Consider the following 25173-nt stretch of genomic DNA (forward strand, 5'->3'; position numbering starts at 1 on the left):
TTAAGTTTTTCTTATAAATCAAGTAAAATGCAATGCCTAAACCGAGAATTGAACCCAGTACCACAATTAATTTTTGCGGGCCACACCTCTAATCGCTCGGCTACCATATTCTATTGCCTTCCGCAAGAATATTAAAAGTATAAGATCAAGGCAACATGCTATGGAAAGCCCATTATTTATACAAAACAGCTCTACTAGGAGACGTAACGGGCAAACAATGGCTTTGGATGTCAGCCGCAAACTAACAACAGAACCAGATTGAACAAGATTCTAGGTACGAAAATAATGCAAGTTCAGCTCGACGGAGTTAACTCTAAATGTTTCATAAAGACAGAGTCGGGGAGAACTAAGATTTTTAGACAGTTTTAACAATTTAATCATATCTATCATTACGTTTTTATTTTAATAAGTTGGCAATTTTTTAAGTATCGGGCGTTCATGGGTGGATTTTATATTTAAAGGTTAAATTACTGTGCCAAGACAATTGTTTTTGGTACAATTTGACCGAATCCACGCTAGTTTAATTCTAAATAAGTTTTTGGTGCTGCTCGGCATTTAACTCTTTCGATTAGTTTCGCATTGACTATCGATTCTACATTTAGAAGAAAGCATGCAATATATCCGCGTGTCTGTATCTTAACTCACCAGGTAGTAAATAGTTAATAATAATAATAAGGTTAGCGTTTAAGGTAGTGTGTGTATTTAAGTAACTTACTTTCATTCAGGACGTGGTTAAATTAGTGATTGGTAATCTCTCACTGTTATAATTATTATAATTTCTCGTGGATAGTTTTGATTCGTATGTACTACTTGAGTTTTTAAAAGACAATGCCTCTAAGCTGTAGATTTTATAAAGAGAAGTACCCTGAGGTGGAAGATGTAGTGATGGTAAACGTCAGAAGTGTTGCTGAAATGGGAGCTTACGTGCATTTGTTAGAGTACAACAATATTGAGGGGATGATATTATTATCTGAACTTTCTAGAAGACGTATTCGTTCCATTAATAAACTAATAAGAGTAGGAAAAACTGAACCTGTTGTAGTGATTAGAGTGGATAAAGAAAAAGGTAAGTCACTACATATCTATTAATATGTTACTGTCAAAATGGTATCTAAAATTTTCTTGAACGACAGGTTACATTGATTTGAGTAAGCGACGAGTATCTCCAGAAGATGTAGAAAAATGTACGGAGAGATTTGCTAAAGCGAAAGCGGTGAATTCTATATTACGTCATGTTGCCGAGTTGCTCAATTATGAAACGGACGAACAATTAGAGGAGCTGTATCAGAGAACAGCCTGGTTTTTTGAAGAGAGGCAAAAAAAGAAATCATCTGCCTACGACTTTTTCAAGCAAGCTGTATTGTAAGTTTTTGCAGTATTGTCTAAAAGTTTAGAAACTTGCTTTCGTAACTACGGACGGATAAAGAGTAGTGGAATAATCTGCTCAAGGCATCTCATACGTTATTATTTTTTAATGTTATCTACTTTGCAATAGACATATATTTTTTCTAAGTTTACTTAAGAAGTATTTTGAGGCATTACCACATTTATTCTCATTCCTAGAGACAACTCAATATTAGCCGAATGTGGCCTAGATGAAGCAACGCAAGAGGTACTACTTACAAATATAAAACGAAAGCTTACTTCTCAAGCAGTAAAAATAAGAGCTGATATAGAAGTTGCCTGTTATGGATATGAAGGAATAGATGCAGTTAAGACAGCTCTAAAGGCTGGACTAGCTCTCTCCACCGAGGAACTTCCTATAAAAATTAATCTTATAGCACCACCGCTGTATGGTTAGTTTTCATAATTACTTTTTAAGCATATTCGTTCGTTATTGAGTAATAAACTCTTCCAAGTCTCAAAACTCAAAACCAGTAATAGTTTTGTTCATATAAACATACAGAAGTATCCGCGATACCTGATTGATAGTTAGACGTTCAAGTGCCCCGAAATAATAGGCATTATTTTAGTTTTACACAGGTGTCTTTTGGTGTAACTAGTTCATACATATTGTACAGTACTGTTCATCGTTTTGGTGACTGAGTTTTAATTCTTAGCGGATTCCTTGTTCTTTTGTCTATCAAGATTTGTTTAATCAGTATTATGTTGTGATGATTTTTCTTACCGTAAACCAAATAGACTGATAATCTCCAAAAAAAATCTTCCTCGCTCCTTCTCATTTTACTGAGATTAAATGGTACCTTTTTCTGCTGATTTTTTCCCCGTGGTCTTAACGATGTAATTGTTCGTAACTTAAAATAAAAAAAACAAAAACATTTCTAATTCTAACGTTTTCATTAATTCTAAGATTTTGTCTAATCGGGCAAGAGTTTTGTAATGTAAATCTGTGTTCCGCTTTTACTACTGTGCTTGAGTGATGTCTTGAATTCTTCCACTTTTTGTTTTTACTGCGCTTCCCTGTTTTCTTTGTCTTTCTTCTTTAAAGGTTTGAGATAAGTTCTGCAAGAAACTCTGAGATTCTTTTGGTCACTTTGGGTATGCCTAATCATAAATGAATTCTATTGTCCAATAAAAAACTCGCCCGACTATTTCTGCAATTCAGTGTCGTCGATCGGTTGTATAATATTACGTATTGACCGAATTGATCTTGCTATGCCTACGTATCGTTCTTCATCGACTGTTTGTTTTGGGAAGCACAGGTCAGATTTCTTGCTTTTCAAAAATCTGCCAACTCAGGTGACCTAATTTGAGGAACATGTCCGAATTAGAGCTGTTTCAATTAATGTATAAACGATAACTTCATTCTTTGTCTCACCATATTTATGGGTTCATTTTTTTATATTTATTTATTTATTCTCATATGCGGCGGACAGTCTTGTTACGTGTTAAGAAAGAAACTGAAAGTAAATTTAAGTTTTTTCCCAATTTCCTCAATTTCAAGGCCGACACCTTAACAATTATTGACAAGGTTAATTGTTCCCCTATTTTAGGTAAACTGTTTCTTGAAATTTGCTACTGCAACCAAGATCTGCAACAGCGACGGCAGTATCATCAACAATAAGATTAATATTTTCACAATAAAGATGAAATTTCTGATATTTTTTATTTATTTTATATGCTATAAGATAAAAGAAAAATGCCAAGTAAGTTGTTTTTAAGTTTCTTATGTTCTAAAAAAGGTTATTGTCCCTGGAATCAAGCCCTTCGTCAGTGCGGGCGGTGTTATAGAAACCATGAATAATTACACGAATTACGATGAAATGGAGACCATTTGTAAAAGAAACTTTGACTATTTATGTAGCGATAGCTAAGGGACGCAAGGGCCCTTGATCCCGGAATAAAGAACCTTTTGAAAAGCGGGATAACTACGTGGTATAAGAACCATCTTGAAATAATGCCAATTAATAACCATAACTTCAGCATTTTTGTTAAAACAAATTCACTGTCATTTATTTTCTGTGTAAATCATGTTACATTTCAAAGTTACTGTCGCAAAATAACCAGTCTATACACCTGGCTAATAATAGAATCAATTATATTGCATAAATGGATTTTCGTAAAAGCGACTTTCTTAGAGAGACGTAGTTGATGTCTGTGTCTCAACACGAATTTGAAAACACTCTGATCACAAGAATGTCCGTTACCTCTTAGAATTGACGAAACAGTTTTGCCATTACTTACTGAGATCTCAGATTATTTTGTTTGCAGTAATGACTACGGCTACGCCAGAGAAAGCAGAAGGTCTGAAAGCATTACAAAACGCCATAGAAGTTATCGAGAAGCAAATTACGAGTTTAGGAGGTGTTTTCCAAGTTCAAATGCCGGTTGGTAGACTTTTGTTTTTGCTTTTACTAAATTTCAATAGAATTATCAAATATATGTATTTTAGACCTGTTTAGTTTGTAAGTACGATACTGCTCTCAGGAATCCAAAGAAGCTCTGTTAATGGTGTATGGTTTCCTAAAGTATGTAGTATTGCAATAGAATTGAGAAAACTTTCTCTGGCCACTTTTAAAGAAAAAAATTTATTATTACCCCATTCAAGTTCATATAAATATTCTAAACTCTAGATTTCGCTTCCTGCAATGCTCTTAAATGGAATGATAATTTTCTTTAACTTTAAATATTTCTCTTATAATGTGATCTATGACATTTTCTTTGAAATTCTTTTCCATTCACAAATCCGAAATTTATACATTAGAAAAACAAAACAAAAATGATACAGTTTAAGTAAATGTTCTTCCTCTACACTCTTAGAGCCTTTTAAATTGTTTGATACATGATTACTTGGAATATGATTGCATCTGGACGTTATTTAACTAGTTATATTCGTAATTTAAAGGGGGTAGCGGAATAAGAGGGGTCTGGCGGCCCCCACCGGTTTTGATACAATCGACCCAAAAACCTTGGAGGAGAACCATCTTGAAATAATGCCAATTAATAACCATAACTTCAGCATTTTTGTTAAAACATTCTCCTCCAAGGTTTTTGGGTCGATTGTATCAAAACCGGTGGGGGCCGCCAGACCCCTCTTATTCCGCTACCCCCTTTACCTCTAAATGTTCTATGTGAAAATTGACCTTTATTAATTTATTTTTTTCGTATTTTTAAGTATGAAAATACTGAGTGAATTAAAACTTTTTTGTAACTTTTACTTTTATTGTTTTCTTCATCAGCCCAAGGTAGTAACGGCAACAGATGAGGCTGAATTAGCGAGACAAATGGAACGTGCTGAAGCTGAAAATGCTGAAGTAGCTGGAGACGATGAAGATGATGATGATGAACCCCCGCGAGCTAATACACCAGAAGAAGATGGTGATGAACAAGACGATTAAAAAAAAAAAAAAAAAATGTATTTTACGTTAATATATTCGTGCTATACAATAAAACAAAGTTTTCCTACGATTTTATATCGAAAATTGTGCTCGCATTGATTTCAAAATTAAGCCTTTACCATGGCATAGCATCTGCGAGCAACTCTCCAAAAGACCCCAAATACCTGGTTCGTTATTTTTAAATTCTCTCAAAGCATGTGCTATTTGAAGAAAAACATTAATCCTACTAATATCTCATTCTTTCGCTTCATACGTTGAAATATTAAAAACATTTATGAAGCAAACTTCTAATTTACATCTTTGTACCAAACTCTCTGCTGTTGTTGTTACGTGAGGTTTTTCTAATTTCCATCTAGACTACTATAAATCGTAACTTAATACTTACTTAATAACAAATCCTTTTGTTGGTTAAAATTGAGAAGCTTCTGAACAACGATACTATACTTTCGAAATTTATTTTCATTAGATAAATTCATTTATATTACATTTCAAATAAAATAAGGAAAAGATTAAGGCGTGTACTTACAAAATATGTTTAAAAAACTTGTGTACTATGTATTAACTACAAACAACCATTAATTAGCAATCCACAGTATGTTTCTATTCATTTTTCAAATGAAGATTTGAAGTTTTTTTTTATTGTGAATCGTTCATGTAAAAATAATTGCAATTTTCCCTTGCGTTTTGGCAAAAAAGTCGTACTTGATGGAAATCTAATTTATTATACTCTTCAAGAATTTTTATTTTATTTTTTATAAAATAAAACAATTAAGAACTTCTAAATATGACAAGTTTACGATAATTTAGTTTGTTCAGGCGAAATCAATCCGCATTTCACCGCAAGTAATATCTTTGATAAAACGAAAATACTCAGGTTTGAAAAAAGAATTTTACCAATTTCTATTCTACTTATATTGCCTTATTTTATCAGCAAATTTATTCCGATTTACAAAGTAAATAAAAACCCTACATATGATGAGTTCACGATGTTATTTTTCTTCGGAAACGGTTATTTCTGGTTAGCCAAAGCTTCTTTTGTTTTTGATTGTTTGTACTAAATCAATCCGCTCTTCACAAACAATATCTTCGGTGAAAGATTTCGTACTTGCGTTCAGGAGAAAAGTTTTACAAACTATCTATCTAGACTCCTCAGTATGTAGGAATTCCCTGTAAAATACAATGCAGAGGTACGCTTATCCAGAATTGATGAACGAATTTTCTGTCAGGACATTAGACTGTAACAAGCATCTAGTTTTGCTAAAAAAAAAAAAAAAATCAATACGAAATGATAGTGTGATTAAAGTATGTCTCATCTCTCAACTTCCCATCACAATCGAGTAACAGAAAGCCAGCCTTCAATCCAAAAAGTTGCTTCAAAAAGCTGCAACCCCGATTGGAGTATATAACTGCAAGTGCACTAGGCTGTTAAAAAAAAAGCTAGTCTTTTGTATAATTCTTGATTGTTCTTGCTTCACTAATCGTAGGACGTTAATTTTTGTTTACAGAAAAAAATCAATTGAATTTTTATTAGACATATAAAAAAACTTTTATAAAGCTGTTTTCTTTCTTCAAAAAATATTGTATTTCGTGTAGAATCACTCTGGACATGATAAAGTATAAGTGAATTTCAAAATTTTAGTATGTAGAGAAGTTACACCACTGATAATGAAAACAAACAAATTATTATTACAATTTATTTTCTACAAGAGTACAAGATTAAAGAAATTATAAAATTCACAGGTTCTTTTGAAATAAAACACAGTAATAACAAAAACTAATACAGTTAAAACATACATATCTAAAAGAATTTTAATACAAGAGAAATGAAATATGGAAGTTTTCAAAACAAAAGAATACACCTCAAAAGTAAAATGCTAGGAACATGGCATACTTAAAACATCAAAATCCAACAAAATTCAGCATTTTTGTACTTTAAAAGGTATACATTGGCGCCCAAAAGTATTTGCACAAGTGAATTATTTCCTATTTCTAAATGAGTACACGAAATAGGATCCCAAAACTTTTATCATTATAATCTTTAGTTCAAATTATGTACATTTAATAACAAAAAGAGAAAAAACATTAACATGTAAATTAGTATTTCACAAACTAAACAAAAATTGACCGTTCAAAAGTATTTGCACAACCTAGAATGAATATGTTCATATTGACTAATTTTAATTATATTCACTAGAAAAGTCAAATTTAAAGTTGTTATTTGTCATTTTTCATTTCCAATTGTCATTTGTTTATATTATGTACCAGTCTTAATAGAGCATGGCATCAAAACAGCCGAATTATCCCTCACAACCCGAGAAAAATCGTTTTTTTTAAAAAGAAATATGGTGAAAACCTACCAGGAAATCGGAAAAATTTTGAATTGTGCTTTCCCACAGTGCAGTACGTAATTAAAGGATACGAGGAAATGGGGAAATGCTTAAATAAACCAAGAAAAGGTCGACCAAAAATTGTAACGGCAAGAGAATGTCGGAACATTATCCATAAGGCAACAATAAATCCATCATCGAGTGCTTGGCAATTGGTTGAAAAGGTGGAAACGACTTCTCAAAAGAGTGCTTAATCAAGCTGATTTATAAGGGAGCGTTCCTAGGAGCAAACCATTCATAAAGAACTCAACCGGAGGAAGAGGCTCGAATCCGCCAAAACCTGTTAAACATGCCTATAGAATTTTGGCAAATGTACTACTTAGTGATGAAAGCAAGTTCAATGTTTTTGGAAGCGATGGTAAGAAACACACTTGGCAAAGGCCAAATCAAGAACTGAAAATATTGCATGTTAGACCAACTGTCAAACATGGTAGAGTGCATGTTATGGTATGGGGATGTGTGGCGTGCAGCGAAGTCGGCAAAGTGGTACAGATTCATGGCAATATGACAGCAGATGGCTATGTGAGTATATTGCGCGACAACTTAAAGAGCAGAGCTGAGAATTTGGGCACACAAAACTCCTTAATCTTTCAAAAGGCTAATGATCCAAAACATTCAGCTAAGAAAACAAAAGCGTGGCTACTGCAGAACGTTTCCATAAGACTGCATACACTCCCCACAATCCCCTGACTGAAACCTAATTGAAATGTGTGGAGTATTCTGGAGCAGAAGGTGCGCAAACACGCCATTACGAACAAGGGACCGTCTGGTTGAGGCTTTACTCGAAGAATGGGAAAAACTTGATTCCAATCTTAAAAAACTTGGTTTATTCAATCCCTAGAAGACTTGAGGCCTTAATTGAAGCCAAGGAACTTCATACTAAGTACTAAAATTAAAATTCTGACATCTTATTTGCAAAATAAATTTGTTGTGCAAATACTTTTGAACTGTCAATTTTTTTTATTTTCTGAATTATTCATTTACATGTTAATGTTTTATCTCGTTTTGTTATTAAATGTACATAAGTTGAACTAAAGATTGTAATGATAAAAGTTTTGGGATCCTATTTCGTGTACTCATTTAGAAACAGGAAATAACTCACTTGTGCAAATACTTTTGGGCGCCACTGTACATAATACAATAATGTTAATAAATTATTGACTTTTCAGTATATACAAAATTGTAAAAAAAATAATAAATATACAAAATTATACATTAAAAAAAAGGGACAAAACTGAGATTTTATAACTAAAGAAGTCAGTAATATTAATTTTATAACACAGGAACAATACGAATTTCATACCAGTGTTGGTTGCTTTGTGATGAACTAATTGGACGCAATGTGAACAGTAACTTTACTGCTTAATAATGGTTCATCACAGTCTTTAGTTGTATTTTTTGAAGTTGAATTCATAGCAATGTCTTTATTTGTTGGATGGAGAGTCATTAGTTCAGATGGGTCTTCATTTGGAATTCTTTCTTTAATCAGATCTGAAAAGTTATACTCACTTTAACTACTTTCAATATGTATAAATTTTTTAACCAAATATTAATTTCCTAAACTCTCAACTGCTTCATACTCAGGCATTTCATTGGTGCAATCTTACTTCCGAAATATTCAGGTAGTTATAATTTAGTAGTAGTAACGAATGAAATCTTCATTTGATTCTAATTTAAATTTTTGCAACTATTCTATTCGAGAACACAGTGACGATCCTTATTATTTTTAAGCAACAGCATAAATCAACAAATATGGCTAAACGAACAGTATTGAGGCGGAGGGCTGAGTATAAGATGAATAACAGAGTGACGTTTCCGTGAATCTCTAAATGCGTATGAAAAATTGATTAATCACTGTCGAATGAAGACTCACAATGAAATTAGTAAAGGATATGATCAGCATGAACATCAATTCCTGTAAAAGTTAGAGGACACATTTTGACCCCTCGCTTCTATTTATTTATGCGAGGTTTTTTTTTTGCAATGAAAAAATATCAAAACGAATCCACGAAATTGACTTGGAATTGATCCCTGTTGGCGAAAAACGATGTTTAAACAATTTTATCAAGTTCGATCAAATTAGTTGAGACAAATAGTAGGAGCAAAAATAAAATTGGAGGAAGCATGGAAAGCAATAAGGAAGAAATGCTGGTGGAAGCTACTTCCTATCAGTTATTCATTCAACGTTTTTGTTTGTATTTCCTTAATTGGTTAATAACAACGATGAATTCAATGAAAATTCTATGATTCTGCAACCGAACATGTATTATTTTATTCTGTACATAGCAGGCATTTAAAAATAATAATAATAATGAATAGTATTTCGTATTTTGGAAAATATGGATCCAATAGTTTCAATTACTCGTATTAAGTATTATTCCTATAAACGATTCAATTCTTATCTTAAGAAAACTAAACTACAACAAGAACAATGCTATGTTTATGGTATTGAATTCTAAATACGGGTATAAAGACAAATTCAAATCAAAACAATGACTAAGAATGTAAAACTAATGCTAAGAAAATGTTTTTTAATGTTAAATGTTTTTTTTCCTCAATTTCTTACTTATTAAAAAAAATACTTTCAGAGCTTACCATCTAATACAGTTTTGAGATCAGTGATATTATCAAAATGGACGAAGTTATTTACACATATTGGAGTTAATACTGAAAGAAGCCTAGGTTGGGCATTGTAGAAGAAGAATGGTTGGTCTTTTGTTGAAAATTCTTTTATGAAGGATGAAATACTCTAAAAACAGACGTTAAGAATAAATTTTTGAATATTTAATTTTTTTAGTGTATCTTTTTGACTAATCAATTAAATACCTTGGCAGTTGTGAAGTCCGTGTCTTCCATGAGGGTACAGTCTATAACTACAGGTAGTTGAGATTTAGCAGCCTTAAGTACAATATTTCTTAAACGTTCAACACCAGGATAATATATACTTGAGTTAGGTTTTATACATATGTATTCACTTTCATTATCAATCTAGAAATTAAATAGGACAATATGCATTTTTTTTTTACTTCTCTTAAAAGACTGAGGGTAACTTAAGTTTTACACACTGTACTTCAAAAAAGTATCTTTACCAAACGAGCTTATTAAAAAAACCATTTTGTGCTTTTTGTGAGAAAAAGATTGAAACACCAATTTATCTTTCGACAAATTTTTCTCTATTAAGTCAGTTGAAGGGAGAGGCTTAGCTATGCGGTTAGCGTATTGGATTCCCAGGCGGAGGTCCCGGGTTCGAATCCAGCTGCTGGCTCTAAGATTTTCTTTTCCTAGGAGCTTCTTACAGCTCACTGCCCGGTGTTGGGCAGTGTTGTCTTTAACGAGAGAACACTGTCCGGAGGCCGGCAATGCACTGAAAAAAGCTCCGGGCGCCAATAGTCTCAGATGTTGACGCGCCTTAAATAATAAAAAAAAGGCTCAGTTTTAGCTGGGCTACTATGAAACTTAGGATGTGTGGACCAGAATTCATTCATTTTTTTTAGCACCGCTATGTGGGGGCTTTACTTCCTCTGTATTTGCAATAGATTTCGATGCAAAAATGAGTTTTGGAGCTAAGAAGAGGTATCAGGACACGGTAAGTATGCGCTTAAGCAGGTAGGAGAAAGAGAATTCAAATCTTCGATTAATAAGGATGGTGGTTGGCGCTAATGACCTCAGCAGTCGATGCGCCAAAAAAATAAATAAATAAATAAGGATGGTGGACGTAGCAAATGTGTCTGAATTGTCTTGCTGCAAAGGTAAACTTTGTCGATTTACCAAATACTTTCAGCGAAAACTGAGAGTACGTTCTTGCCGATATGTAGATATTGCAAGACAGGTGGGAACCAGCTCAAAATATTTTAAAGCTCTATTAGTTACAACACAGGCATTTCATCATTTTTTTCTCAAATATTTCTTTCAGAGGAACGGATAAGCTATTTAGCATGATGCATTCAATTTTTTTTCGGATAATGGAAATAAATCCAAATTTTTAGGTAACTAATATTAATAATTCTTTTAATTAAATGAAAGGTAGTCTGTTACATGAATGTTTTTGTCATGTAGTTTTTATATATTATATACATGCATCAACAGTTTCTTAAAACTATGCCGCCAATTTCCAGATGGAGGTTTAAGGTTGGGTGGGACATGGCACTCGGTTAATTCCCTCCAGTTTTCTGTTCTTATTTGAATGGTATACAACTAAAGCTGCCATCTGTAGTTCTAGATCTAAAGATGTAGCTTACTTTATAAACTCTTATTAGCTTTTCTAAATTTTTTGAATTAATAGAAACAGAACCTTAAACTTCTGGAAGAAGAATGACCACAAGCTAAATTTTTTTTAATGAGATATTTTTTTATTTCTTTGCAGAACCACATTTTGCCTCACGAAACGAAAATTGTAAGAAAAGTCATAAAACAAATCCACAAATTATAAACAAAAAGAGGTTTTTTAATTATGTGAAAAGTAATCTACTTTTAAATTGCTATATCAAATGTTCTTACCTCTACTTTTTCGACATTAATTTTTGGTTTTGCTGAATATATCATTAATAAAGCAATATTCATGCAAACTCCTACAACAATACCAATTTCTACTCCCACAAATAAACATGTAGCAAATGTTGCAAACATTGGTATCATATCTCTTCCTGGAATGAACGAATGTAATTTAAAATGATAAAAAATTAAATGTATTTAAACCACTTCTTGTGAAACTTACTACTAGCTTTCCACATCGGTTCCATTACTTCGTATTCTATCATAAATATGACAGCACTTATAATGACAGCTGCTAATGACGCATTCGGAATGAAGTAAAAGTACGGGGTGAGTTGATCAAGTGCCAACAGGAGAAGGACTCCTGTAAATTCATCAACTGTCTTACAGATATCCACTTCTTTCTACGATTGCAACATATAAACCATCAGAGCAAACACTAAATCAATAAGTGTACATTTATAATATTAGTGACGCGGGAAAAGATGTTCAGGTAACTAAAACAAGTAGAATCAGACGCCATTTAGAAAGTAAGGCTTTGAAAAACTATAAAAGAGTTACTACCGGCCATTTTTTAAGAACTGCCTTTTTAACACAAATAATTAGACAGCCAAAATACAATTATCTCAAAAATTGGTTAGACTGTAAAATAATAAAGTCCACAGGTTACCGGATTGATAGATTTTAAAAATAATTAAATGCAACATTAGCTTTAATCACTCATGTCGAAAGTGATATAATCACTAACTTGTTTATGAAGCACAGTTCTGATCCGCTCAGATAAGTATTACATTCTAGAAAACAGATTCAAATAACTGTTCTGCTGTAAGTACCTGTCAGACAGGTGAAATTCATGTTGGCAGTCATTAAAATAAGAAGGGAGTATTGTAATTATCTAAAACCATAAATACAATACTTTGAAAGTCAGGTTAGAGGATTGAAAGAATCAAATTTCAACTGGATCGGACCTTTAAAAAACATTTATTTTAGCTAATTGTAAATAGCCTCCGACTGCTTTTGATATCAGATGTCCCAGCCTATAAATTAAATTTTAACAGCATATATTATTAAGATTAAAGTCATAGGCAAAGTAAAAATAAATGAAATTAACCTTTAAAATTACTAAAGAATTAAAATATATTTAATCACCAGTATATATTCCACCTAAAGTTGTTTTTACACCACTGGCATGGTTTACCGCAGAACGAGAAAACGAGCCAGTGATTGGTATAGAAGATACAAAAGATCCTAATAGGTTGCACAAAGCAAGAGTAAATAGTTCTTGTGTCGCATCCACTGGTTCTCCGCCAGCTGGAAAAAAAAAGTCTAAATAGCTTTATATTGATCTACGCGTTTGCAATAGATTCCTGAGAAACAGAAAACTACCAAATGCTTTAGCAATAGCAACATTTCCAAGTACTGCAATAATGGGTACAAGTATTATTGATGATCCAAGATCTGTGAACATATCTGAAAAAGTAACCGTTCTGTTGCCGAGTTCTGAAGAAAAGGGAGGTAGCTGAACCGGCGGAATTCCAGGCCTGACTGATCCTAAACAAAAATTTAAAGTAATAAAAATTGAAGATGTGAGCAAATTTAAATTGAAAGTAAATTATACTAATTACCCGTAATTTTAAATGGTATTTCGCCATTGTTACTCTGCAGTAAATAAGCAATAAAGGAGCAACATACAACGATTAAAGCATTACGTGAAGTAGACAGTAACCATAGAAATTTAGATAATATTCTGTGCCTGTTCGATTGATTCAATTTATCAACAATAAAAATATCTTTTAATTTCTATAAAAACAAAATGAAATTATTATTCGAGAATAATAAATTAAATTAATATTATTTACATCATAAGAAACGTCACACACCCTCAAAAGCATTAAAATGAAAATACAAGTGAATCCCATCACTGCATCCCAAAGTTTTGTATTGTGAATATTTAAAGCAATTTTATGCATTATTGAAATAAAGCCACTTGACTGATAAGACAAGCCCAGAAGTCCTTTTATTTGAGAAGCAATAATGATCACTGAAGTAGCGGTGGTAAAGCCGACAGTAACAGGCTGAGATATGAATTCAACTAAAACACCTTCCAAAAAATAAAGAAATACATTATCTACTGAAAGTCAGACCAATTAATGTACAAATGAATCAGAATTTTCAGACTGCGTTTTTTTTTTTTTTTAAAGTCAGAGGCGAAAATTAACGTATTTAGAATTTTCATAAAGTTGTAAAAATATGAACGTCAACAAAATTTTGACTTAATGATCCTTGGAGATCTCTTAATTTCGACAATGTGTAAGAATGAAATAACGAATTGGTGTTAGAGACCGCTTATGCTAAAACGAGGCCATCAATGGATAATCAGTCTTATCTGCACCGTTGTAGTTTTTTTTTTAATTCAATTCTATTTTGGATTTTCCACCACCGTCTTAGTTTTCCACTTCAAGTAAAGTAGATTCGTTACTACCAGCTATCAAAATTTTTTGTTACACCTGATCTGTACAGTATGTTTCACAAATTTATATGGCTTCGTTTGTATTGTTTTCCTGTTCGAGTAACAAGTATAAATATATTTGAATGTTTCTGCGGTCTAATTGGAACATAACTGTAATTAAAATACAACCGTTGTCAGGAGGTGCACCTTTCTTCCAGAAAATACTCGTATCTCATTTTAATTTAAATAATAATAATCGCTTAGAAATCAAGGCTCCACCCAGCCTAGCTAAGCAAGGGTTTGTGGAAACCAAAAGGTTACACGTGCCATCTCAGCCAGAGTGATCAAAGAAAAAATGAACGGGGGCGCTAATGATGTGTAAACAGTGCACACTATATATATATATATATATATATAATAAAAATAAGGTTAAAAATTTAATAACATTTAAGAAATGATTTCGTTAATGGCTCCATTATGAGATGCACTGCGAGAGGTGTCCCACTTTTTCGTTAATAAGCGAGCCGCAAAGACAGACATACAAAACTTTCAACAAAACAGAGATAAAATTAAGTAAATTAAATTTTATATATATTATATTAAAAAGAAGTATCATTAAAAAAAATAAAATAATAGAGAAATACAAAATTTGGAGTCCAACAATACGATGCATTTTAGGTCAACTTACCTAATCTTAAAAATGCCATCAGCATCATAACGCATCCAGTTAAAAAGCAGAGTAGTATAGCATAATCAGGATTTCGATTTACGACTTGTTGATAGGTCATCAGAGACATCAAGGCAGTTGGTCCTATTGTTATGTCTTTACAACTGCCAAATATTGCATATACAAAACACCCCACAAATGACGAATATAATCCATACTAAAATAAAAACAAAAAACATTACAAAATAAACATCCATCGATATTATTTTTATCATGCTTGCTTAACTTAATTCATACTATTCGTATAGTGAAATAAATCCATATTATTTGTCTACGCAGAAATATTGTTAGAATAAGCTTCTGGGATGTATAGAAATTCAATACCAATCAGAACTAAAGACAACAAGCACGCTTTACTGGATACACAGAAATGCTTATGCGACCAAGTATCCATTAAACACATTGTCTAACAAAAGAATTATGTATACCAATAACGAATAATTTTTAATGAAAGACTACTATAATAATTTTCCTAATACTTTTCCTAACAGAAATAAAGGCTTAAAAATATTAGAATGATTTCCCAACAAAATAATACATGATTTTCGTTAACTAGCAAATGAATAGTAAAAGAATTTTTGTAGTGCAAATTTTAGCAAAAAAAAAAAAAAAAATTGCAGAAATTCATAGTTTGAAGGGAACCTTGAGAAATGATATAAGAAAAAGTCGAGGATTGTTTCACATGTTTTTTAGTTTGTATACGGGCTTGGGGTTTGATATTTTCTTTTTCTTTAGAAAAATCGGAAAACAGCAATCAAAACTCACTTCGGAAGTAACAACATGTAAACATAAAAATATTTTTTTCTTTTCACGGCGCCAAACCGTGCGAACCGGCAGAAACTAGATAGGTGTGCTATGTAAGAGCAAGTCAAATTTACTTTTCCAAGTTGTGGACTATACTTCTTTACTGTTGGACGAAAATCCAAAGCAAGTCAGGATTAAAGCGAGAAAACATAGGGTAAAAAATGAAAATCTTTAAGATTTTCGTCTATTTTTAAACTTGTGGGTAAATGTGTGATTAGAGTCATTTCTGATTGTGATTTTACCAAAAAATGTCAAATTTTCGTTGGATATATTAATTTGAAAATTACATTTAAACAGAGATTTGTAATATATTTTAACAGTATTATGAAATGCTCAATAAAAAGTAAATACCTGTGGTTGAAGACCTGCGAGAGCTGCATAAGCTAATGCTTGCGGCATTACGGTTAAACCTACTGTTACACCAGCAATAGCATCGGCTAAAGCCACTTTACTATCGTACTTTGGTAACCACGAAGTGATAGGAATCCTTTTATGAATAAAAATTTTACACTTCCCATGTTTATTTGACATCTCGTCTATTGCTGAAAAAATATATACAATAAAGCTTAATAACTGTGGTAAGTACACAAACCCATTTAAAAGGTCACGAAATGGATTGATTTTTTGACACGCTTGTTTCTGTAAGATTCGAAGAAATTTACAGATGCCATTTTATTGACTTATCACAATTAACATGGACACAAACCAATGTTACAACAAAAGAATGAAACATATGTATATTTCTTCAAAAAGTTTATTAAAGATTTCATTCAACTTAAAGAAACACTCAAAGATTTTGATTCTTTCAACATAATTGTTTTTGATCATTTTCGAATTTTTATTTATTTTCAGAGATGGATGAATTGGTTTTATGCAGAAAATTTTATTTCCACTAACAAAGTTTCTGTCAACATAGTTACACTACTTAACCGTGTCTATAAAAGTCAGATATTCTTAGCGGTCATTACACAAAATCTATGTTAATGAAAATCAAATTCTCACGACAAAGCTGATAAACCAATAATGACCGAATAAAATCCGACAATAGTCAGATGTTCAAAAATAAAGTCTATTAAAATAAAATGTTTGATATTTTCCAGCATTGCGCAGCCAACCACATATTCAAATATTACACTTAAAAGTGTAATAAGCTTGTATGTTAAATATTAAAAGAAAACGTTACAATCTTAGATTTGCAGTAATAAAGAGAAAGTGGATGGTTACCAAATAGTTTATTTTGAAATATAGTTTCAGTTCACTAAAGTTTAATGATCTGATTTATAAATGGGTGAACCCCTGACCAACCGTTAGTAATTGTTTCTTAATCATTAATCTTGATAATATTTGGACTCTGATATTGTTTTTTGCAATGTTACAGATCAAAATTGATCTATTAGTAGTATATACAAAACTTTATAACAAGATAAATATTTTCATTATGAAAGAAAATCACGTCTTTGGCAATCAATATGAATAGAAACACAAATCATTTGATCTAATGAATAAGGTAGCAGATCTTAATAATGTTCACACAGAAAACCATTACTAAAAAAAAGTTTCACCATTCTTATACGAATAATTAAATTTACTTAATATATAATAACAGAATATAGCAGAATAAAAAAGAATAACAAATTTTAATAATCTTAGAAACAAAAAAAGGTTCACAAAAACATGTTTCCACACATATCTGAATTTAACCGAAAATACATAAATTTTATTGCAATAGAACTATAAATTAAGTAATTTTTATTTTCGCAGAATCGCAACTTATCTCCTGAAGCCAGCGCTTAAGGAATAAATTTAAGGAAACCGCTCAGGTTCACCAAGAATAAGACCTGTTTTTTTTTAATAATAAACATGCCTTGTTGTAAAACAAAATTCCAAGCAAAGCCAAACAGATCCAAACATTTTATGACAATTGACTCTGATCCGCCTTTTTTAAATATATGTTAATATTGGTTCACTCTGAAGGTAAATTACGATTAATACTCGTAGTATTAAACATATCTTAGAATTTTCAAATTAATTACCAAATCAAGAACAATCCCAATTAACTAACCTAAAATTTTCAAATTGTTAAACAGATCAAGAACACTCCTAATTAACTAATGTTTATCAATTACCAGAAGGCGTGTGGGTGTATGTGGGTGAATGAGATAAAAAAGTGTGAATAAGGGTAAATCCTATTCCAATTCATTCAAGTAAAACGTTCTCGGATTCAAGGTTTTCTTTTAACATCTCTTTTTATGAATTACATAAATAAAGAAATGATTTTTATTTTAAACGTTTTCATGCACAATGGATTTATTTTTTGCTTCAAAAATATTTTGGGGTTGGAAAGTTGATTCCAATCTTACAAAGTATGGTCGCACCTAATGGATGTTTTCTAATCCTGCTGTACTCTGTAAAAACAGGGCCATTTGCCTTGCAAAAACTAGTGAAGGAAGGACCTGAATTCGCATTCTAAGTAATTACCTCTCCAGCCCAAAGTTCAAAGGGCGTCTGTTTTTGCAGAACCAGTTGCTGGGTCGTCTACACTAGGTCAGCAATAGGATCGGTCAGATCATACCTATTTCTTTCAAGAGACCTCTACACATCATATAAACTTAAATTGCGGGCATTTCAGATAAGTCGCCGCTCAAACCCCTGGTCCGACTCACTTACACTTCTCTTATTTTTATACAAACCATTCTGCTGAAACTTAGGATGGAAGATTTGCGAGGAATCGGTCAAATAAAACATCGGGTAAATAAAAATAATATCGGGCAAATAAAATTTGCAGTCACGAAAACTATATATTCATTCTGCTGAAAATTAGCTTTTATGGGATTAAGCTATACAGTCGAACTTGAATAGTGAGTTTAGAGTTAACAATGACCTCACACCTTCATTCTAAAACAATTCGCTTGTCAAATGACTCAGTTGAAAGTAGCAGGCTTGTGGGGTTCTAGAATTATGTAGGAAGTTTAGAAATTGTTTGAAATCAAAGATTTTCCCGAAATGCCTGATAAAATAATAAATTTGTTCATCTAACTACATAACAATGGTAGACCCCAGTAAAAATGATTATCACATACTAAGTTATAATGATTTGAGCTTCGACTTGTTTAATGGCTAAAATAAAAAAATAAAAAATTAAAACAAAAATACCAGAAAAAAGTTGAAAAAGCATTACCTGCGAAAACTTTTTAGCAAATGTTCGCAAAAGCTAAGAAAGATCGAAAGCTAATTCTAAAGTGGGATCTAACAGAAATCTCAATTTGATGGTAGAGGAAGAGCCGTGTTCAAAACTACTGCTAGGCTGAAAGATTAGTTTGGAGACGAAGTTCCAAATTGAACTTGGAATCAGCGCTTCACGGAAACGATCATCATTTAATGCCAGACCACCCAAAGCTTTGTTGTCGAGGCAAAAAAAAAAGGTTGCAACTTGGGCAGGAATCATTAACTGAATCCTGCAGATTTACCAGTTCTTATCCATCGGGAAAACCGTCTCCGTATTTATCAAAACACATCAAAATATCAAACGGTACAAGTATTATTAATTATTTTTCTTAAACTGTTCTTCCCACAATGAAAACTTTTTAAACAAAATTAAAAGATTGAAAAGCGGAAAATCTTTGAAAGTAAGTAAGGGGGAAAAAACATTGCCAAAGACAGTCAATTGCTAAAGACTAAATTAGTATGTACATGTTTTAGTAAGTACAAAGTTTGCCTTAATGTAAATAGGTAATAGCGACTTCCATAAAGTTTGGAAGAATCCTAATAATTTCAATCAGTTCATCCTCAACTTAAGTTATAGGACTGGATAAACGAGTTTACCAAGCTTTTTGAAATGTTGAAAAAATTAATTCTATTAAAGGTCTAATACACTGATAATTTTTTGTGGTTTATTGCATGACAACAAATCATTTTTAGACAAAGCAGAACTATTGGCTTTAGCAAGGGTAGGAGACATTCTATACTTACTATTCAAATGGTTACCATTGACTACTGGTTAACTAAAAAGGAATCAATGTAGTATTCATTATTTAATGCCTGATTATACAATAAAATTAATTAATGTACTAATTCTAGGGTAATTAAAGACCACGTTAGACAAGATTTTCCGACTAATAATGGGGTAAAGTAAGGAACCTATTAAGAGTTTTCTTTCAAAACAGTTTTATCAGGAAAATTAGGAATTTAGAATTATGTAGTAATTCCAAATCACGCTAGATGGTTTTATTTTCTTTTAATGTAAACATTAATTAATTCATAATGATATAACCTTGACTATCAATAAAAACGTGTAATACAATATTTTACTCGTACTAAAAAATGTACATAAACTTGTTAACTTTCTTAATAAGTAAAAATAAAATAGAAGAAAAATTAAAATAATGTGTAAATCAGTGATCTACATGAAATTCTATTGGTATGTATAACTAATTAGGAACCAGGCACATCTTTGGGCAAAGGCTTTTCTATGTTTATTCCAGTTTTATTTTATTCTGAGTGCTCTGAACTACAGTACACATCAAAATATATTTATTCCACCGTTACACCTCAAGTAATGCCTTCTTTTTTTCCTTGTTTCATTCAGTGAGAACCACTCCAGTGTCTTCTAGCTCAATTGCCTTCTCCTTAACATAGATTGGCTACATATCTCGCCCAGTTCCATTTAGGCTTCAAAACAGCTGTTATCTCATCAGTGTCTTACTATTCCACCTAATTTCGGAATTCCTGATTAACTGAATCTTCATTTGTGACATACTTCTTTCTATCGAATACTGAATTAGTCTAGGTCGATTTTTTGCTCTCTTTCACGAAACCTAGACTTGAGCTTCATAAATCAAGGGGTAAAAAAGTAAAGGCTTTAAAAATCCGACATTTTTAGCTGGTTGCTCATTATGTTGGAAGCATTAAATATAAATGTGAAGCTTCAATACGTTTTTCAAGCTATTGTTATGCATCATTATAAATATATCCTTGATAGTACCAACACTAAAAGTTAAATTGGCCGAGGTAAATGGGCCATTTTAGTTAGACCCATCAAGGTACACACCTTCAGTGAAAGCATTATTGTTGTTAGATAGGTCTTCTCCTTACTTTTTCAAGACCCTGCAATTTTGCCTTTTTTCATTAAGTTCTCGAACCATTCATAAAAGTTCCAGTAGCGATTCAGAAAAGAGAACCACATCAACTGCAAATCGAAAGTTTAAAAGGAAAGTTTCATTATTATTTTTTGCTACATTCTAAACTTTGGAAACCTTGTGTAACACAATTCAGTACAAGTGACAAAGGGTTTCATTGTTTTACTCATTATTAGTTAAAGTCTAATCCAGTTTTATCCATTACTACCCTAGCAATAATATATTAATTTATTTTATAATCACGCAATAATATATATATATATATTTTTTAACTTAAACAAAGGACGTTGATAGCGATTTGGATTCTCCTGCACTTGTCGAAGCCTATTGTACTGCAATTAAAATATCTTATTACTCGTATTTCACAAATCTTAGGTAAACACGTATTGCCATCTTATCACAGAATGAATGAACTGTTTGAAATTATTAGTCTTCTACAATGATACTATTGCCATTTTACATTAAGTACAAACTTTATGCAGCAATAACGTTACATTTATGTGTTTGGCTATGTTTTTTTAAAAACTTTTACATTCTTCACACGCTCAAAGATCTTCCAATATTTGTTGCAAAATTTCTAAATGTCCTACAAAAGGTTTTTATTGCGAAAAGTGTGCATTGCTTCAGAAAACATGGTACCAAGTGACCGAAGGTACTCATTCGGCGCCGCTGTCACGCTGAGGGAATTGCTTGCCAAAACAGCTGAATGACCCTAATTGGATCAAAGAACCTGATCTTAACAACCTAGCGATCAAATCCCTTAACCGGAATTTTAATTTTTGAAGTTTTCTTGAAACGGATTCCAATAATTTTCTTTGAACTAGTACTCAAATTGGGCTCATGGCGGTTTACAACTTTTATTTGAAACATTTTACCCAGGAAAACTCGATTATAGGCACTTTTGAGAGTCGGAGTGGAATATTTACCTCAAAGGACCATTTGAATTTAATGAAGGTTTTTTTTGTCCTGTATATTATAGAGTTTAAATGTGTTTCTGAAATACCGAGTTTGATAAAAATTCGACAATCGGTAGTACAATTTTACAGAATGTAATTTTAAGTTCTTTGAGATTTTCTTAAAACAGCTTTCTTTAGAACTTCCCATATTGCTGCACTTATGCAACAACAACAACTTTTTTAATAATCTTTTTCAGGACAATTCGATTAAAAGAACTTGGGACAGAAAAAGGTACTTCTCTCAAAAGATCCATTCAGTATAATTATGACTCTGTGTCTTTTATATTATAAAGGGTAGTTCCAGGTGAGCAAAAGCCTGCAGGATGAAGGGGTTTATTAAAAGGTACAAGTCCCTTTTAGCATTTTCCCTATACAAAAAAGTAATAAATGAAAGTTAAATGTCTTGTTTAAATTTCGAGAAGAAAATGCCAAAACTACCGGATATACCATATAATTCCTACTTGTAAAACTCGTACATTGTATTACGAGAAAGTTGTGTAAGTTCACACCATAAAAAATAAACCCTTCTATTTGAAAGGAAAACTATTCTAATTTCTTTACTCCTATACGCAGGGCAGACTAAGCGTTCCTTATTGCGAGGTATTACTTATTTAAATTTTGAGATAATAAATTAATATTCATGATTTCCTTTTGATAATTACCTTGTTTTGGAATGTAGCATGAAATTTTAAAAATATGTCATAACATAAACGCAATATGCTCTCATATTTTTTACACCTAAAATAAAAATAGAAAAATTATATATTCATACTTCTAAACATATACTTACAATTATTACTAGTTGATATCTTTACCACTATAGAATACTAAATGAAGTTGTGGATTAGGGGAAATCATAAAAAAAAAGAGGGGGGAATTATGACCTTCCTTATACACAATACAAATGCTTGCATTATATTTTTTAAATAACTCAACCACAATAGCAATTATTGGTCTAATTTTCTTATATCATTGAGAAATTACAGTACTAGAAGCTCACCAAAGCTTTCTATAACTTAAAATTATATAAGGAAATTGCAAGACAAAGAATACTGCCAACAGAAAGAACATATCTTAGAAGATAAAATGTTCGGTGGATCAGAAAAATTATGCTTCTTAAATTAAAAAATGTTTTCATTATTTTAAAATTAAAAAAGTCTAAAAAATAATGTTCGGGACCATCGTGGGGAAAATTAAATAAATCTACTTAAAGATACATTTACACTGACTGAGGTTTCTTGTACCAATTATAACAAAATGAAAAAATATTTAAAGAGGAAAATTTTTACATAAAGAACCTCAATTCTAAGTCAGAACTGAATTAAGGCTGAGTTAGAAAATAAAATGAACTGAAGTGGATGATGGAAGCCAATGCAAAAATAAAAAAAAAACTGAAATAGGTGCAAAACTTTCTTCACTGAGGTATTTTCAGAAAAGGCAAAGCACGCTAACCGATTGAATTAGGAAGATAAAACACTTAGTAGAACAAAACAAAACAGTAGGAACGGAATTCTGAAGAACAATAAAGCTAGGCTTACGCCAAGAGCTTACTTGCCGAATGGTGAAAAATGTTAAGACTTGAACAATGACAGTTCATATATTTCAATTAAAATGAAGAACATATAACCACTTTCTTAATTGATAACACTTGCTTATTCCTGATCCCTCCATCTAAGTCAATATCCAATTGCGTCAGTAATAAACAACTATGAGTATTAGTAAAAATAAAATCTTTGTATTGTCGCCTGTGAAACTAATATAAATTAATTATGGAAAAACTAAGGTGAAGTAGTAAACCAAAGCCATCAGAATGAGAAAAATATATCTATAAACTAGTAAAAAAAAATAGGTAAGGCGGGATGAGTATGAGGCAGACTCATACTCATCCCGTCTCTGTAGTATAATGATAATACTATCCATTCTAAGTTACCTTAGAATTACTTACGTCCAGTCTGATTAAATAGACAGGCCTAGAAAAAGAGACTAACAAGTGGAGTGGCAGAATAAAATAAGGTTTTCTGACCAACGCTCCAGGAATCTTAATATGTTTGTATATAAGGACAAGCCCAGTAACAATGGAAAAAGATTGTAGAACAATGAAAAAAAAGTAGGATCCTATTCCCATATCTTCTTTTTGTACATTTTCCCTATTTTTGGGATAGAAATGAGTTTCAAATATCTATAGCCAAGATCTCGCCTTTGGTATACACCCAAAAATTTCCTTTTTTCCGATAATTTAATACTCAAGTAAACGGAAAATCCTACAAAACCATTTTTTTTTTTTTTTTTGTAAAGGCGTTACATCTGGGGTTAGCGTATCATTCGGAGCTACTATACTGCATACTCTACCGACCTCCGGATAATGTACGCTCATTAGGAAAAAAAGAGACCCCTGAGAAAATTAATAAAATCATTTCACAATTAACATATATTTCATGATTATTGCAATTTACTCTGTCCTTTAATTGAGATGTAAATATTCAGTTTTCACGGTAATTAATCAGACATTTCTTTATTAGTGTTATTAGAGTTATCAATACCAATAATATATTCACTAATTACGGACTAGATTTAATTTAATTGTGAGAATGTTATTCTTTAATGCATTTTTATTACATTAAAACCTTAGAGATTAAAAGGATTAAAATTTGAACTTACAATATCTATTATGGATGGAAAATAATTAAGTTTCTGCGAACGAAAAGCAATAATCGGGTATGTAATACGTCATGTTTTCAAAATCATTAAAAGTTAGTTTTCCCCAAGCCTTTTATTCCTATTAAAATGAATTTTACTTACTAGTAAAATGATGTGAAACTGAAAATTTGGGCACCAATAGAAGGAACTAATCCATGTTTTAAAGAAATTTACTCACAATATTCACAGCAATTTAAAAAAAAAAGCACAACTTCAAGAAATATTATAGTTCAGGTTCTAAATAATACTGTACAAAAAAATGCGGAAGATTCGTTATAACGCTATCATTGATCTACAATCTTAAATAAAAGTTGAGGTTAGAACTCTATAAAGCAACCATCAGTAAATGTATCATTTATTATAGGATATGAATATACATATGTATGTTATTGTTATTCTTCAACGATATCAAATGCTTAAACGTTTATTACGAATAAAAATATGTACGGTCAGAATTCGTAATTCCTTCTCTGGGAAGTACTCACAGCTTTTTGTTTGAAGTTACAGATGTTATCTGACATGATTTTGGAGATTTAAAAAAATATGAATTTTTAGATCACATTTGTATGAAAAAAAGCATCACAACAAAACGAACCAATGAATTAAAAATAGTTTCTTATTCAATGTTAGCAAGTTTCCCACTTTAGAAACATATTAAGTTCCCCCCCGCAATTTGAATTAAAGAAATTTTAATTATCAATAATTAATTGTTTAGATAAAATTTACAA

At 31.6% G+C, this 25173-nt stretch overlaps 2 protein-coding genes across 5 annotated transcripts; one reads left to right on the plus strand and one right to left on the minus strand.

Moving 5' to 3' along the window:
• Positions 1–512: 512 nt before the first annotated feature.
• Positions 513–4869, plus strand: eIF2alpha (eukaryotic translation initiation factor 2 subunit alpha). Its single transcript, XM_074118437.1, has 5 exons — positions 513–1066; positions 1134–1362; positions 1564–1796; positions 3673–3788; positions 4641–4869. Exons 1-5 carry the CDS (start codon positions 829–831, stop codon positions 4797–4799), a joined length of 975 nt encoding a protein of 324 aa, XP_073974538.1. The 5' UTR covers positions 513–828; the 3' UTR covers positions 4800–4869.
• A 975-nt stretch (positions 4870–5844) lies between these two features.
• LOC141449217 (sodium-independent sulfate anion transporter) lies at positions 5845–25102 on the minus strand. Of its 4 annotated transcripts, none has more exons than XM_074118425.1 (13): positions 24931–25102; positions 22411–22486; positions 16009–16199; positions 14815–15010; positions 13558–13778; positions 13303–13477; positions 13064–13228; positions 12827–12988; positions 11901–12041; positions 11684–11829; positions 10013–10174; positions 9782–9935; positions 5845–8677 (listed from the first exon to the last, which is right to left on the minus strand). In XM_074118425.1, the coding sequence occupies exons 3-13, from the start codon at positions 16186–16188 to the stop codon at positions 8514–8516; spliced, it is 1866 nt and encodes a 621-aa protein (XP_073974526.1). In that variant the 5' UTR covers positions 16189–16199; positions 22411–22486; positions 24931–25102; the 3' UTR covers positions 5845–8513. The 4 variants fall into 4 exon arrangements, with proteins under 4 accessions (XP_073974526.1, XP_073974525.1, XP_073974527.1 ...); XM_074118424.1 differs by lacking the exon at positions 24931–25102 and adding an exon at positions 24548–24896; XM_074118426.1 differs by lacking the exons at positions 22411–22486; positions 24931–25102 and adding an exon at positions 24548–24896.
• Between the last annotated feature and the right edge of the window lie 71 nt (positions 25103–25173).

The sequence above is a fragment of the Rhodnius prolixus genome, unplaced genomic scaffold (assembly GCF_049639745.1).
Source record: "Rhodnius prolixus isolate KJV_2025 unplaced genomic scaffold, Rpr scaffold_2, whole genome shotgun sequence".
In the NCBI taxonomy this organism is placed as follows: domain Eukaryota; kingdom Metazoa; phylum Arthropoda; class Insecta; order Hemiptera; family Reduviidae; genus Rhodnius; species Rhodnius prolixus.